The 14,628-nt window shown below is 43.9% G+C and overlaps 1 protein-coding gene across 1 annotated transcript in view; it reads left to right on the top strand.

Moving 5' to 3' along the window:
* fmnl1b (formin-like 1b) overlaps positions 1-11,737 on the top strand; it is a 34,517-nt gene extending 22,780 nt beyond the window's left edge. The window contains 18 exon segments of the mRNA XM_020604751.1: positions 192-302; positions 479-628; positions 1,133-1,234; positions 1,310-1,374; positions 1,376-1,542; positions 1,922-2,131; positions 2,699-2,823; positions 3,424-3,626; positions 3,717-3,951; positions 4,232-4,300; positions 4,613-4,693; positions 4,827-4,956; positions 5,435-5,598; positions 5,747-5,848; positions 5,995-6,087; positions 6,852-6,957; positions 9,665-9,744; positions 11,644-11,737. Of these exon segments, the coding sequence (XP_020460407.1) occupies positions 192-302; positions 479-628; positions 1,133-1,234; positions 1,310-1,374; positions 1,376-1,542; positions 1,922-2,131; positions 2,699-2,823; positions 3,424-3,626; positions 3,717-3,951; positions 4,232-4,300; positions 4,613-4,693; positions 4,827-4,956; positions 5,435-5,598; positions 5,747-5,848; positions 5,995-6,087; positions 6,852-6,957; positions 9,665-9,744; positions 11,644-11,649 (2,199 nt within the window). The 3' untranslated portion in view covers positions 11,650-11,737.
* Positions 11,738-14,628: the final 2,891 nt, after the last annotated feature.

Raw genomic sequence — 14,628 nt, 5'->3', positions numbered from 1 at the left:
TATGTACACGCGGCTGGGGGTTAGGAACCAACAGTACAGTACAGGCAAACACATGTGTCCACATATTTTTGGCCATGTAGTGTATTTATTCTGGAGTAAATAAGGGGGCCTCTCACAATGTCACATGAGTCAGTGTCACTCTGAGGACTAGGTTGGAAAAGCAAACAGCCTGTGCTCTGTCTGTCCACCAGGTGGCCTGCATGCAGTTCATCAACATTGTGGTGCACTCGGTGGAAAACATGAACTTCAGGGTCCACCTGCAGTACGAGTTCACGCAACACGGGCTGGATGACTACCTGGAGGTGACCCTACAGCCTGACCTCTATCAGGAGAATTTTTTATGCAGCTTTGGTTCAGTAAACACTTTGAAACAACACAGTTGTTGCATTTAAGTTGCAAATTAATGCTACACAAAATGTAGCATTAATTTTGTGCATTTGTAATGTGTTAGTGGGGTTGTGTCTGTGTGTCTGTGTAGAAGCTGAAGTGCACGGAGAGCGACAGGCTGCTGGTGCAGATTCAGGCCTATCTGGACAATGTGTTTGATGTGGGAGCTTTGCTGGAGGATGCAGAGACCAAGAACACTCTGCTGGAGCAGATGGAGGAGCTGGAGGAGCACAACACACAGGTGGATATGCTGTACACACAAGGACACAGATATAACACGCATTGTTTTCAAATGCAACTCTCTGATTTTGCATAAACTGAGTGTAAGAATGAACAGGAATGAAGGAATGAAGTTACAGAGGCACAAACATGGTAGAGAAATGTTTTGGCTTGGCTTTTTTTTTACTTTTTGGGGAAGGAAAAAACATCAGTCACACGTGATAATATGGGTCTTTAGAAAAGAACATTTCACTTGTGTGTGCTAGCCTGCTGTGAAATGACAAGCAGCTGTTGCAGCGTGTGGAATTCTAAAATGCTTGGTACAGTCAGAATCAGGACAGACGGAGCTTTCAAACAGGGTTTCATTTGTTGAGGTTGTGGGCAGATCAAGTCCAGTTCAGACCCAAAGACACCTGAAATAGTGCGCCCTAGGTGACAGCATCCCAAGGGTGCAACGATCTATTTCACCAGGTTTCATCACACAGTGTCTGAATGAAACGTATGCATGTGTGTGTGTGTGTGCCAGCTGAGCAGCAGGCTTCAGGAGAGCGAGCGCGAGGCGATGGAGAAAGTCTCCGAGCTGGAGAAGAAGCTCATTCAGAGCACAAAGGAAGTGGAACTCCTGAAGGTAAAGTCCATGTTCTCCTCTTTACACCTTCACATCTTTTTGTGATGTTACTGCTCCTCCCCATGTCTGTCACAGGAGAGTCTACGTGAGTATTGCTCTAAGGTGACTCTGCTGCAGCAGCGAGAGCGAGAGAGAGACCTCGGAAAGAGAGAGAAAGAGAGACGAGGACAGATCCACACAGGCCCTGAGGGAGCTGGAGCTCAAGGTTCAGGCTCTGGCGGAGCAGGGGCTCGTCCGCATGGAGCGCTCTTCATCAGGACACCTAGACATTCAGGTGGTCCCCATCATCCAGAACGTGACGCAGAAAGGTCAGATCTGGTCACTCGTCACACTTTTCTACTGATGAATGTTGTCAGGACAAAACAAACCTTACTGCGTTATACAAACAGACACGCCCACACTGCAGCCATCCCAGCTTCTGTAAGCCCTAAAATCTTATTAATGAAGCAGTAACCTAAAAAATCACCACTGCTACATGTATCAGACGCCTTGGAGTCAGTGATAGAGATCACGTGGCTCCTGGAAAAACTGACTCAGTATTTCCACAGAGATGTTGATACTTTTGATTGACAGTGAACTGGAGCCAGCATCCAGTGGCCATCAGCGGTGCTGCACCACAGCACAACTCCCCCCACATTGGCTTTCCCACTAAAGTCTCCTCCTTATCGTTCACTGTTCCCCTGGCAGGTGGTGGTGATGACTGTCAGGCCCCGCCCACGTCCTCAGGTTCTCTGCCTCATCTCTCTGAAGGCCCTGTGCGGTCGGCGACGGCACAAGCCCCTCCACCTCCCCCGCCTCCTCCTCTAGGCTTATCTAAAGCTCCTCCTCCTCCACCTACAGCTCCACCCCCACTGCTGCCTCCGGCAGGTGGGACAGCCCTTCTGTTGGTGAGCTCAGGTGAGTCCCCAGAGAAGGTGGAGCACGAACACTTCAGTGCAACGGGTGTTAATTTTAGAAGCACTTTTATGCAACTTAAATTTCGAAGCTGTCGCATTGTGCTACGACAAAGTGTATCTAAATGGCTAGTTGTTCCCAGTGGACAGGTGAAGGCGTGTGGTTTAAGTCCCACTTATTCATTTGTTGCACTGTTTAATAATATTTCACCTCATTTTACTTAACTCTTGGTTTTTGTTTTTTTGTATAGCAGAAAGCTGTCAGCTATCCAAAACAATTTGTGACCTTTGTAACACAAAACAACCCAACAACTCAGTCTGTGAGCGTTCAGCAGTTCAGAGATGTGACTCTCCAGTATCAGATGAATTATTTTAATTTTACATTATCACAGGAATAAAAACAGATTATAATATAACATGTCCTTATTTGCCACCAAAGTAATCACCAGGCTCTTCTGTCCAATAGCCTTTGGTATCTTTGTTTCAGAATCAAAAACCTGTTTCACCCAGTATTTAACATCAGTCATAATGAGTCACAGTTGTCTCAGAACATTTTCCCTCTGTCTCCCAGGTTGGAAACAGAAGAAGCCCGTTAAGACCAAATACCACCTGCCGCTGTTCAACTGGCAGGCCCTGAAGTCCAGCCAGGTGGCAGGAACCATCTTCAGCGAGCTGGATGACGAGCGCGTCTTAGAGGTGTGAGCACGTTTATGTCCCGTCCTTCTGTTGTGTCTGTATTTGTCTCCATCTCAGGTTTCACTACGTGCACGGTGCCTGTTTGTCTTTCCTTGTAGATCTGCTTTGCCTCATAGTCGAGTCACTCGTCAAACTTATTTGTATATTTATCTTACTTTTTAACACGGCTTGTTTTTTATTGGTTAAACCCCTCCCTTCTGCACCGATCTGGTCCGTCATGAAATTTAAATCAGGAGCTCGTATCTAGAGAATGTCAACTGTTCCTTTTATCACTCCAGTGTAAATCAGACTGTATGGCTACAGACACATCTGCTGCTCATTTGAAAACTGGTTTAAGGACCTCTCGAAGCTTCTGAAAAAGGGCCCCGCTTCATTACATTTAAATATAGTTATCAGGAGCCGAGAGATTTTTCGGCCCAGCAACATGTTGTCAAACATGGATAAATGACCTGCTGTCCCGGTGGTGGATCACATTACACAGTGAGAGTCTTTGAATGTTGCAGTGACCCAGAGTTGGTCATACAGTATGTTTGCAATATTCTTGCTGTGAAATTCATCAGTTTTAGTTCAGTCTCTGCACCTTTCTCTTCATGTGACCAGGAGGTAAACATGGCTGCTTTTGAGGAGCAGTTCAAAACCAAGGCCCAGTCCGCCCCTCTAGACCTGGGTACCCTCAAGATGAAACTGGCCCACAAAACCCCCAGTAAGGTGTCTCTAATGGAGGCCAACAGGGCCAAAAACCTGGCTATCACCCTGCGCAAGGAAGGAATGGCTGCGTCTGATATCTGCTGTGCCATCGAGACGTATGTTCATAACATCTGAATAATGTGCCTATAAAACTTCATAATGTTATGCATCCCCTCCAGAACAGTGAGGTCTCTCCCTCTCCACAGGTACAACCAGAAAGCTCTGAGTCTGGACTTTCTCCAGCTCCTGGAGCGCTTCATCCCCACGGAGTATGAAATGAAGCTCATCCACAACTACGAGTGTGACGGCCGGCCCCTAGACGAGCTCACTGAGGAGGACCGCTTCATGGTGCGCTTCAGTAAGATCCCGCGGCTTTCCCAGCGCATCAGCACGCTCTCCTTCATGGGCAGTTTCCCTGAGAGCATCCAGCTAATACAGCCTGTGAGTTCACGGGGGTAGGGATATAGTGGGATAATCTATCTTGAACCTGTATTTTAGGAAAGACGGCGAAGGAGACCAGGAAGCAGCCAGTCCGCCTGTGTAGATCACAGGACTTTAACCTCTATTTGTTTACATTAAATGTGTCCATTATAGCCACTAGCGCTGATGATCTGCAGTGTACACATGGATGTACAGACAACCATCAGTGGATTAATCTCACAGGTGTAACATATACAGCTGTGATATATCTGAGAAACAGTTTGAACCGATGTTCTTTCAGCAACTGAACGCCATCATCGCTGCCTCCATGTCGATCAGATCTTCAAGCAAACTGAAGAAAATCCTTGAGGTGAGTGCTTTTTTATTTTCTTAGGAATAACCTGCAGTGGAACAGTCGCTGCACTACACTGGATACTGGATGTTAACTGCAAAGACTTGAACACCAGAAATCTGAGTGCAGAAAATGAGTTGTCAGTTCAGTTACAACTGCATCACACTTCAAATCCTCATATTCAGCCTCTGCTTGTGCTTTGCTGTACGTTTTAAACAGAACTGAATGATGACAATATCAGTGTCTCTTCTTTTGTCACCTTGTTACTAAATGATTTGACTGTTGCACATTTAATACTGACTAGTTTCTGACTCTGTCTGTGGGGTAAAGATCATCTTAGCGTTTGGAAACTACATGAACAGCAGCAAGCGAGGGGCGGTGTATGGCTTCCGCCTGCAGAGCTTAGACCTGGTGAGTCAGAGCCTTTCAAATTGTATCAAAGCTTCCCTTGATTTTCTGTACAACTACAAACAGGTGTCGCTTTCTGAGAAGTATTGTTCCTAATGTCATCTGTCGGTCATCGTTCTCGGCTTATTATCCCAAGCTGCTGGACACCAAGTCCACAGACCGTAAGCAGACGCTGCTGCACTTCATCGTCAATGTCATCCAGGAGAAATACCCCGAGGCCCAGGCCTTCTACACGGAGCTGCACTTCCTGGACAAGGCAGCGCTGGGTAAGCTCTGCACACTACACTCAAGTGTTACTGGTTTAGTTTTCATATTCGTCACCTGGGTAAAAATAGTGAGTCTGTGGGTCGGACAGCTGTCTTTATTCACTAGTGATATTTCTTTCATTGTTATTTTTCTTTTGAATTAGTTTCATAAATATTATTTTATTCAGGGAGAATCTGCTTAACAAAGCCCCAAGATTATCAGTAGTTTCAGCTCTAAAAGGCAATTAAGACACTGAACCACACTTGTGCAGATATAAATGTGTCAGCTCTAATGAGAAGTTTTAACAGTAGGACTCACTTTATTCTGAATGTTGGCCTTTGTGCAGGCTCTCTTTCCTTTTGTCCCCGACATCCCAGTGTCACCCGCATTGAAGCCACATAATCCAATTACCTCGCTGCCAGGCAGCGGTGGGAATGTTAAGATGAAGCCCTCATGACATTTTGACTGACAGTTCCCCATCTTCTCTCCTTCCTCTAGTTTCCCTTGACAGTATTGTGCAGGATGTGCACGCTCTGGAGTGCAGTATGGAGGTGACCAGGAGGGAGTTCTCTGTCGAAAAACACAATCCCGTGCTGCAGACGTTTCTCAGCAGCAACACAGAGCTGCTCAACTCTCTCCTAGCTGATGGAAAAACAGCCCAGGTCAGCTTTAACTCCACAGCATCATCCTTGAGCCCAGGTCAGCTTTAACTCCACAGCACCATCCTTGTTAATTGTGTTTTTACTGATTTCTAGTATTCACCCATTTGTTTTGGGTCAGGTGAAGCAAAATTTTTTTCCTGTTGTACAGGATGTGTACGAGTCTGTTGTGGAGTACTTCGGCGAGAACTCTAAAACCACTCCGCCATCCATGTTCTTCCCTGTTTTTGTCAGATTCATCAAGGTGTACAAGGTGAGATAACCCCTACTGTGTTTCCTGGAATAAGTGACCAGCCAGTGCAGACACATGCTCCGCTGAAAGCAGCAGCAGCTAGTGAGCTCACGTCTGCACCTCTGGTGTTCAGTACAACATTAAGACACTTGTGTTGTCTCTGACAGCAAGCAGAGCAGGAGAACGAGCAGAGGAGGAAACATACCCTCAACTGTGAAGCTCCGCCCATCCCACCTAAACATGAACTCATGGGGAACAAGGTAACGTCTTTGTTTAATGGTAAATATAAAGGCAGCAAAAGTTAACAGGTGAGCTTTAGCTGTCGATAGCTACACACAAGCTTCTGTTAAGGCTGCACGTTAAATCACTTTGTGAGTGATTTAGATCCCCGCGCCATCTCAGCCTCACATGACAGTGATTGTGTTTGCATTAACAGGGAGACACCTTGCATCAAACAAAGTTTAGCAGGAGTGTGTTACATGATGTGATGAACTGTAGACAGGAAGAGAAGACTGGCTCAAAAACAAATCCAACATGTCTGACATGGTGAGAGATAGTCTGTGCCCTCCTGCAGCTGTTTTGCAAATGCTGCACTGCCTGCCCTGTTCACCTAGTGCTGAACAGCAGTTCAGGCAGAAATAAATCACTTTATGGTTACTGGTTGATGCAGCTTAGTGAGGAAAAGCAAGTGCTTAGTTTGATGCAAGGGATCTCCCTGTTAATTCAAACATGGCAGAATCATCATCACGTGAGACTGAGATCACACAGGGATCTAAATCACGCTCACAAAATTTCCCATGCAACCCTAGCTTCTGTATGTTGGGGGATTGTTTGTTGTAACTGTGGACATCACTTCTATCAATTGTGGTAATTAATTTTATTCAAGTGACTGATGTGATGTGGAAACACTGCAGCACTAGCAGTCAGATTGTCAACAAGGCAACGTTTATTATAGTAGACGAGCTGGCTGTGTATCTTTTTTCTTCTCCCCTCCCAACACGCTGGACCATGTTTGCTGTTCCAGGGGTCCAGGCTGCTACAGATGGATCTGATTGCAGAGCTGAAGAAGCGGCAGGTGTCTCCTCTGGTGAGGGAGGGGAAGGACGGAGCCATTGAGGACATCATCACTGGTACATCTATAATACAGGGGCACACACACTGTTGGATCATAACTATCGACTTTGGGTTAACCTGCTGTATTTCTGCTAACAGTGGGTATGGGGACTCTATAGCTAGTGCTAATTTTGCTGTCACTACCTCTGTTGCAGAGATTCAGGGAAACAAAGTGCATTACCGGGGGCAACTGGTTAGCCTTAGCCTCAGAGCTTGTCCGTGCAAATTCTCAGTCATCCAGGTAGTGGTACGCTGAAAAGACGTAGAAGAAATCATCTGGACATAGTTTTAGGTAGACATTTCACCTCTCCTCCAAGAGCCTTCATCAGTTCTGTATGACTGGTGGTGAGCAGGAGGTATTTATCCCACTGGGTGGTGTTTCAGTCCGTCGGTGGCCAACAATGCCCTCTGACTGAGACGTTAGGGTCTGGTATCAGTGAGTGTTACCTGTCTTCATATAATGCACTTTGTTTCCAGAGGTAGTGATAGCACTAGTATCACCATAGAGACAGAGCGCAATGTGTCATACTCTGAAAACCACGCCCACCGGGGGGGGGGGACTCGGGACTCCACTTACTTTGTATCACGTTAAGGTGTTTCTTTGATAATTTGGTCTGAAGAATGCACAGAAGCTGCTGCGCGCCAGGATGCACTACCAACACAGCAAAGAACCCAGAATTTTAAAAGCTGCTGAATGAAAACAAACCTTTAAGCAAACAAAGTGGATAAGCTGTGAGGCATTAGCAGGAAGAACGGGAAAACTGATCTTGCTGGGTATGTTTCCAGGTGCCTTAGCTCACAGTAGCTTGCTAACACATAGCATGAGGGGAGGAACATTAGCATTACAATTTATTTCCTAACAGAGCCAGGTCTAGGTGATGACGGGACAAGCTAGCTGTTAGAATGTTAGCAAGCTACTGTAATCCACTAAGTCAATTTGACATATAACACAAGCTGCATACTGTCAAAATGTTTGACAGAAATACAGCAACCTGAACTGACAGTGATAAATGCTTGCAGTACATGAAGGCATAGCGAGTGTCAGGATCCCAGTTGCTCTTCTTAAAGCTGTAACTCTGGGTTCTTTGACTTGTCAGTAGAGCAGCAGCTTTTAGACATTTTTTTGTAAAATGACTCAATCAATTCAAAGTCAATGGAGCAAGATGAATTGTTTTCCGCCCCGGTGTGGCCTAATTACACTGCCTCTGTAAATACAGCAGGTTAAAAACAAACAAAACAAATCCACCCTTTAATAGTTTCACAGTGGTTCATATCAGATTTTCCCTCCAGCTTAAAGGAACGGTTCAACATTTTAAGATTTTGCTTTCTTTTCGAGGTTGATGTGACAAGACTGATATCGCTGTTTGTGTGTGAAAGTACAGAGCTGCTTGGCATCACATAAAGATCAGTCCGACACTACCAGCGCCTCTCGCACTCACTCACATGTTGTATCCTCTTCAACTTGGACAAACGGGCACTGCATTTACCAGAGGAAACCAAGTTGGCTCTCATCTTGTAACCATGACTTACTATCTTAATTAGCACTAGCTCCAACATTATCTCAGAACTACGAGCAAAGACTCAAAATTGAGATCTTTTCTCATAGTTCTGAGATGAAGTTGGAGCTGGAGCGCTGCAGAACCTACCTGGAAATCATCAGGTTTTAACTCATTCTTTAGTATCAATGTTATTCAGTGACAGCTGTCACAGCTATTTAACATACTTATTGTTCTAAAACAAATATATAGGCTAAAACATCCAAATGGCAACCCACTGTATCCATGGCAACATTATGTATACTTCATGTTTCTTGTCAAGTTTATATTTGTTTGCATGATCGACAACTTTTGTTTTTCCTCTGTTTAGATTTTATATAGGTTATCTATAAAATCAAAATGAGCTTAAATATCTATGCGATTTACTTTGCAATGTATTTTGGAAAAGATCTCAAATGTTAAAAGTTCACTTGTGAACAGATCAGACTTTGACAAGAAAAAGGAAGAATAATGTTGCTATGGATACAGTGAGTTGCATGGTGGGATGCTGTTGTTTCAGCCCTTATACGTTTTGAACACTGAGCACACCGAATCAGCTACTAACAGTTCACTCACTGCCAGCCGTTACTGAATTACTTTGACGCTAAAGAACTCATTAAAATGTGATGATTTTCAGGCGGGTTCTGCAGCGTTCCAACCCCTGCAGGCGACAGTAAGCTATAATTACAAAATAAGATGCTCCATTTTTTTCCTTTGGTGAATGCAATGTGCTCCTGTAACTGTGCCACACATTTTGGTAACAGAGCCAGCCTGGCTCCAGGACAGCCAGGCTTCAAAGAACCAACTCCACCTTTTGACTAAATGTAGTTCTGTGTTCCAGAGCCAAAAACAAGAAGTAAAGAAGCAGACTGTCTGTTTTTGAGGCAGATGTCCTGTCAGTCTAACTCAAACAACAGTAAATACCAAGAATGTGTTTTAAATGCTGCCAATTTTAGTTTTTTGTGTTAAAGTTCCTGAACAATTTGGGCAAAAAGAGCTTTAGAGCCTGTTACAGCTCTGCAAATTACACACAGTGTCACACAGACACTGACTGAGAAGAAAGATGCACCTGTATCAGTCCTGTTTCTTATTCAAACTGCAGCCAGTCTCATTCTAAACATTTCACCCTGTCTCTTCTGTTAAAAGCTTCTCTCACCTCTCTGTGTCCTTCCTCCCCACCTCTCTTCAGCTCTCAAGTCTGTGCCCTTCACAGCTCGCTCTGCCAAACGCTCCTCTCGTCTCTGCTGCGACTCCGTCTTCACTGATGAGGTGACTTCTGAAAACCCCTCTGTGCTTGCTGGGCCTGTTTCTCTTTCGCTCTGCTGCTGACCATGACATTGTCCTTTCTATCCAGGAACAGAGGCTGAAAAACAGACTGTAAGAGTTTGTCACAAGTCTCGCTGGCAGGGTGGATAATGGAGGCTGAGGCTGTCACAGTGTTTATCAGGTCGTGGAGGCACCAAAATGACCAGTTCAGCTCAGACAATGTCATAGAAAACATCAGATATGGCCTCTAACCTCAGGTGTAGTGCTGTGTCCGGTGACATTTTAAACCTACGGAAGTAAATCCCCGACAAAACATCTGAGGGTGCACAAACCACATTTTGAGCTCTACTCAGTTTGCAGCTCATGATTTGAGAGGCACATATTTGTTAAGTGCAGAATCAGAATTGAGTGTGATCCTGGCCATGCATGCACTTGTCTGAGTCTGTGCTCTCAGATTTCTCCACTGGGTTTGAAAGTCTGTCAGTGCCAAACATTGAGAGCTGTTCAGTTTGCAACCTTACACAACCAGAAACATGCACGGCCGGAATTACGGTTCCAAATCTGATTCTGTGCACTCTAAAACAGTGAGTAGCACTCGACATGTGGCCCTCAAACATTCTGGCAGGGATTTACTTCCATATAAACCCTTTTAGTTAACAGTGCTACAGACATTTTAACCTATTGACACAAGACGGGCAGGAATGTCAGTGTCTCTTCCAACAGTGGCCCTGGCAGAGATATCGGCACTAAAGGCTCATCTGAAACAGGCTGTTGATATCAAGGGCAATGAAGTGAAAGTCCTGCAAACTAAACACAAGATACCAAGTAACACTTAACACTGTACCAATACTGATGCTTTCTAGATCAAAGCAAGCTGAGGTACAGCAGGGGAGAGACGCGGCACTGGCTGACATCAGTAATAACCTGCTTCTGAATAAAATGTACTTGCCAAACTTTTCTTTTACCCCTGTGTTATCTAATCACATGCATGTTAAAAAGAGATCTGCTCAGAGTCTGTTGTTTGGTATCGATACTCAGAACGCCACCTTGTATCTGTACTATCAGTCGTCTGCACTAGTTTACACTTTGTAGCCCAAACCTCTCTGTGGAGGTGATGTGGTGCTGAGATAACCAATGGTTGAAAAAAAAACACTTTTATCTTGTACTTAGAGTAAAAATAATGTTCCAAGTAAAACTTCTGCTGATGTCGGTGATGAAGTCAGACTTGCAGCATATTCCGGTTCCTTCTGATGGGTCGAGGACAGGGCTCGGTGCAGACCAGTCTAGTCCCCCCACACTGAACTGGGAGGAGCACAGGGTCACTGTGAAACAGGAAGGAGAAACACAGACTGTTAACACGGAGTCGAAAGAACAATGCTGTTTAAAACAGCATTTAGATGCTCATGTAGTCGGTTCCAACACCTGAACACTAATAGTGGGTGGAAAACAAGCCGAGAAGCGGAAACAGAATAAGTCTGGGATAAATGGCTCCATTGTTAAAACAGTCAAAATAAATGTTGGAGTCTGTGAAGGAGCATCTGAGTTCATCTGCCAGGGCCGAGGGAGGCATCTGATAAGGAAGGTCGGGAAACACTGGACTAAATCATTGTTGGCTGCTGCAGCACTCAGCTTCATCTTCGCTGCAACTAAAAACAGCTTCACACTAAAAGTACACACACTTCCAGATGTACACAGTGGTGCACCCAAAAAGTTTATCAGAGTGGATTATATGCTTTTACAAAGTCACTGTAGTTAGAAAAATGTGCCAACAGCAGCAGCCTGAGTTTTATGAGGACGATCTAAACTAGAGCCAGTGTGTCGGTGTGTGTTCTGATGGAGTGACTGATCACGTACCTGTCTGGTCTCAGGTGAACTCTCGCTGTTCTTTGTCCTCTGCCTCAGATTTGAGGAACCAGCCGTACCGACGGGCAGACGGCGGCCGACGCAGCGCCAAATGGAAACCAGGACAGCAGCTGCACGTGTCCTCGGACATCTCCCTCTGAAAGATGCTGCACACCAGACTGAACGCTTCACACACACACACACACACATAACAGTCGTATTCTGCCTTACATGTGGAAGAAACTGCAGCACACACCGTCTCTTCCAAACCTCCAGGAACACAATGTCACAAAGACACTGTGTGTGGGAACATTAACGTTGTGGAGACGTTCTGTGATTTAGATAACTGAATGTTAGAGTGAATTTTAGCTGCACATGGTGCTAATGACACTAGATTTCAGATGAGTTAATTAAGACGAAGAATGGGTCACTCAGCTCCATTATCATGGCCACAGCGACTCAGAATGAGCACTCAATTGTTCTGATAGGCCTTATTCTTCACAACGCTCCACGTGATTCTGTTAATAATTGGTTTGCGTTGACAGAATATTAACGACAGCAGCAGTGTCCATCAGTAGCTCTCACACATTACACTGAAGATTTGTAATATACTTAAATTATTTTTCATACTCAGGTGTAACAATGAACGTCTAGTTTGTTTCTGCATTTCAACAAATAAAGCATTTTATACCCGTCCCCGTATTTTATTACAACTGTCTATAATAATATTTTCTAAAGAACCATAGAAACCTCTGGGCTTTCCTGTCTTCTGATGGCACTGACTTGTGTTTGCGTGTTGCCGCATCATATCTGAACAAATCATATTCCCGGTTTCACTTCGCTCCCATTCGGACTCGAGTTGCTGCTGCTGACAGTTTACTCACTTTACTTTACCATTAAACTGTTTAATTAATATTGTCATTCCTAATTTTTCTGGTTAAATCTTTAAAAAAAAAAATTTTTTATTACTTTGAGCTAAAGTGTTTTTTGGTAAAAACTGTTTTTCTTGAAACATTACTTTCTGTTTGGACTTTAATCTTCCAAACATTTAGATTTGAAACATTTAATTCATCGACATTAACACTGTCAGTTGGCAGAAAGTTGATCAGCGACTAATAATCAAGGAGTCGTTTCTGAAGCAGCAGTTCACCTGCTGCTGTTGACATATCTTAATACAATGCCCTGAAAAGTTTGGACAAAACTTTTATATTACATACATTTAAATACGTCACTGTGGACTCTTCACTAAGACTTTACAGACAAAATGATTAATTTCACTATTAATGAAAATATTTGTTGGTTCCAGCCCTAATTTTACTTTAAAAACATTTCGTTAGGAGCATGTTTAAGTTTCATTTGTTCTCATCCTGGACTAATGATGAAAACACTTCACAGTTGTGACAGCAACACTAAAATAAACAAATAAATACCGCAACCTCTGCTGCTGAACAATGACCTCTCATGTCTTGTATAGTAGGAGCTACATGATGTTTCTCCTCTGGTTTATTCAGGTTTCCTATTTGCTGTCTGTTGTAATTACTCTCCTATCTTAAACCTTAGGTTTGATTCTTTATCTTTCCCCTGTTCCTTTCTGCTAATGCAGCACTTCTCCTCAGGAATCATTAAAATGTAATCGAACCTAAGTGAACGCTGGCCGACCTTATCACACTGGAGCTCAAATCTAACTGAACGAATATTTGCACTGACAGCTGTTTCTATTATTTTGTTCACTCAGTTCTCAACTGTTAAGATTTTCCATTTCTCATTATTTTACAGCACTCTTTGGGAATTGGACTGTTGGTTTGAACACATCACCTCAGGGTTTAGAAACCGACGTTTCACTACTTTGACACAAAAAAGATGATTCGAGGAAAAAAAAAAAAAATCAGACTCAATCATAAAAATAACCCTTAGTTGCAGCTCTAACCAACACTGAGTTCTTAACACATTAAATCCTAGTGATTTTAGCGATCCTCTGAATTTTCCTCTAACGCCAGCAGCGGCAGGGTCTCACTTTTGGCTCCACATCTTTACATACTGGATAATGTACTATGTTGTCTATAGGTGCATCAGTTTCCTTAAACGCATCGAGTTTCCCTCATTTGCTTCTTAGTCCCGCCAACGCAAGATGTGAGGAGAGAGGAAGTGAAGAAACACGTTTTTAGAGATGAGGCGTCCTTTCCTTTGGTCCTTCATCTGAAACGTCCAATCACCAACTGATTTCCAGTAAAGGGACATGTCTGTCCGTGAAAAACTTCCACAAAGGACGCTAACTTGTATCCTCACTCATGGCTCCTCCAGGCAGCTGCTTGGAGTCTCGGAACAGGAATAAGACCTTTAACACATCCTTCAAGATGGCGAATGAGAATGGCTTCTGGATCGAGCAAGGAACAAATAAAGGAACTGAGATTTACATTATAGCCTTTATGTACATTGCGGTCTCCGTCCATTAAAATTGCATCACTTGTGATCGTCCATCTCTGCGACTGTCCCCTTTTAGTCATGGATGACTTTGCTTTAGCACGTTTTTCTTGGCATTTCACTTCATGTTCCTCTTTTTACTCTGGTTCAGCCGAGCGTCATTCATCTGCACGTCTTCAGAAGATATTTGACTTTAGAAGCTTGCTGCAGCCACTTGTAGGTAGTTGGTGAATGATGGTAGCTGTCTCCTTACAGATCAGCACCATCAGGGCAGATGGTGCAAGCATGCAGGTCAAAGTCCACCAACTTTGAACTTGATGGGAAACGTTTGTGTGGAATAAAACACAATATTTCCCTTTGAAACTCAGTGGAGTAGAAAGAGGAATGAAAATACTCAAGTGCAGTACAAGTGCCTCAAAGTTGTACTTAAATACAGTATGTGAGTAAAAGTACTTTCCACCTTTTTCACAGATGAGGCACGTACCAGCGTCACGTATAAGAGGGTCACCTTTATTGTCACAAAAACACAACAGGAACGTACAAAAGCAGCAACCATTTGGTTTGGTTGATCTTTCTCACACAAAGCAGCAACTTTTATTTTCCATACACAAAGCTGCGTGGTCT

The sequence above is a fragment of the Monopterus albus genome, unplaced genomic scaffold (assembly GCF_001952655.1).
Source record: "Monopterus albus unplaced genomic scaffold, M_albus_1.0 scaffold67.1, whole genome shotgun sequence".
NCBI classification, from domain to species: Eukaryota; Metazoa; Chordata; class Actinopteri; order Synbranchiformes; family Synbranchidae; genus Monopterus; species Monopterus albus.
Note: the sequence above shows the minus strand (reverse complement) of the source record. Positions and strands in the feature narration are given on the sequence as shown.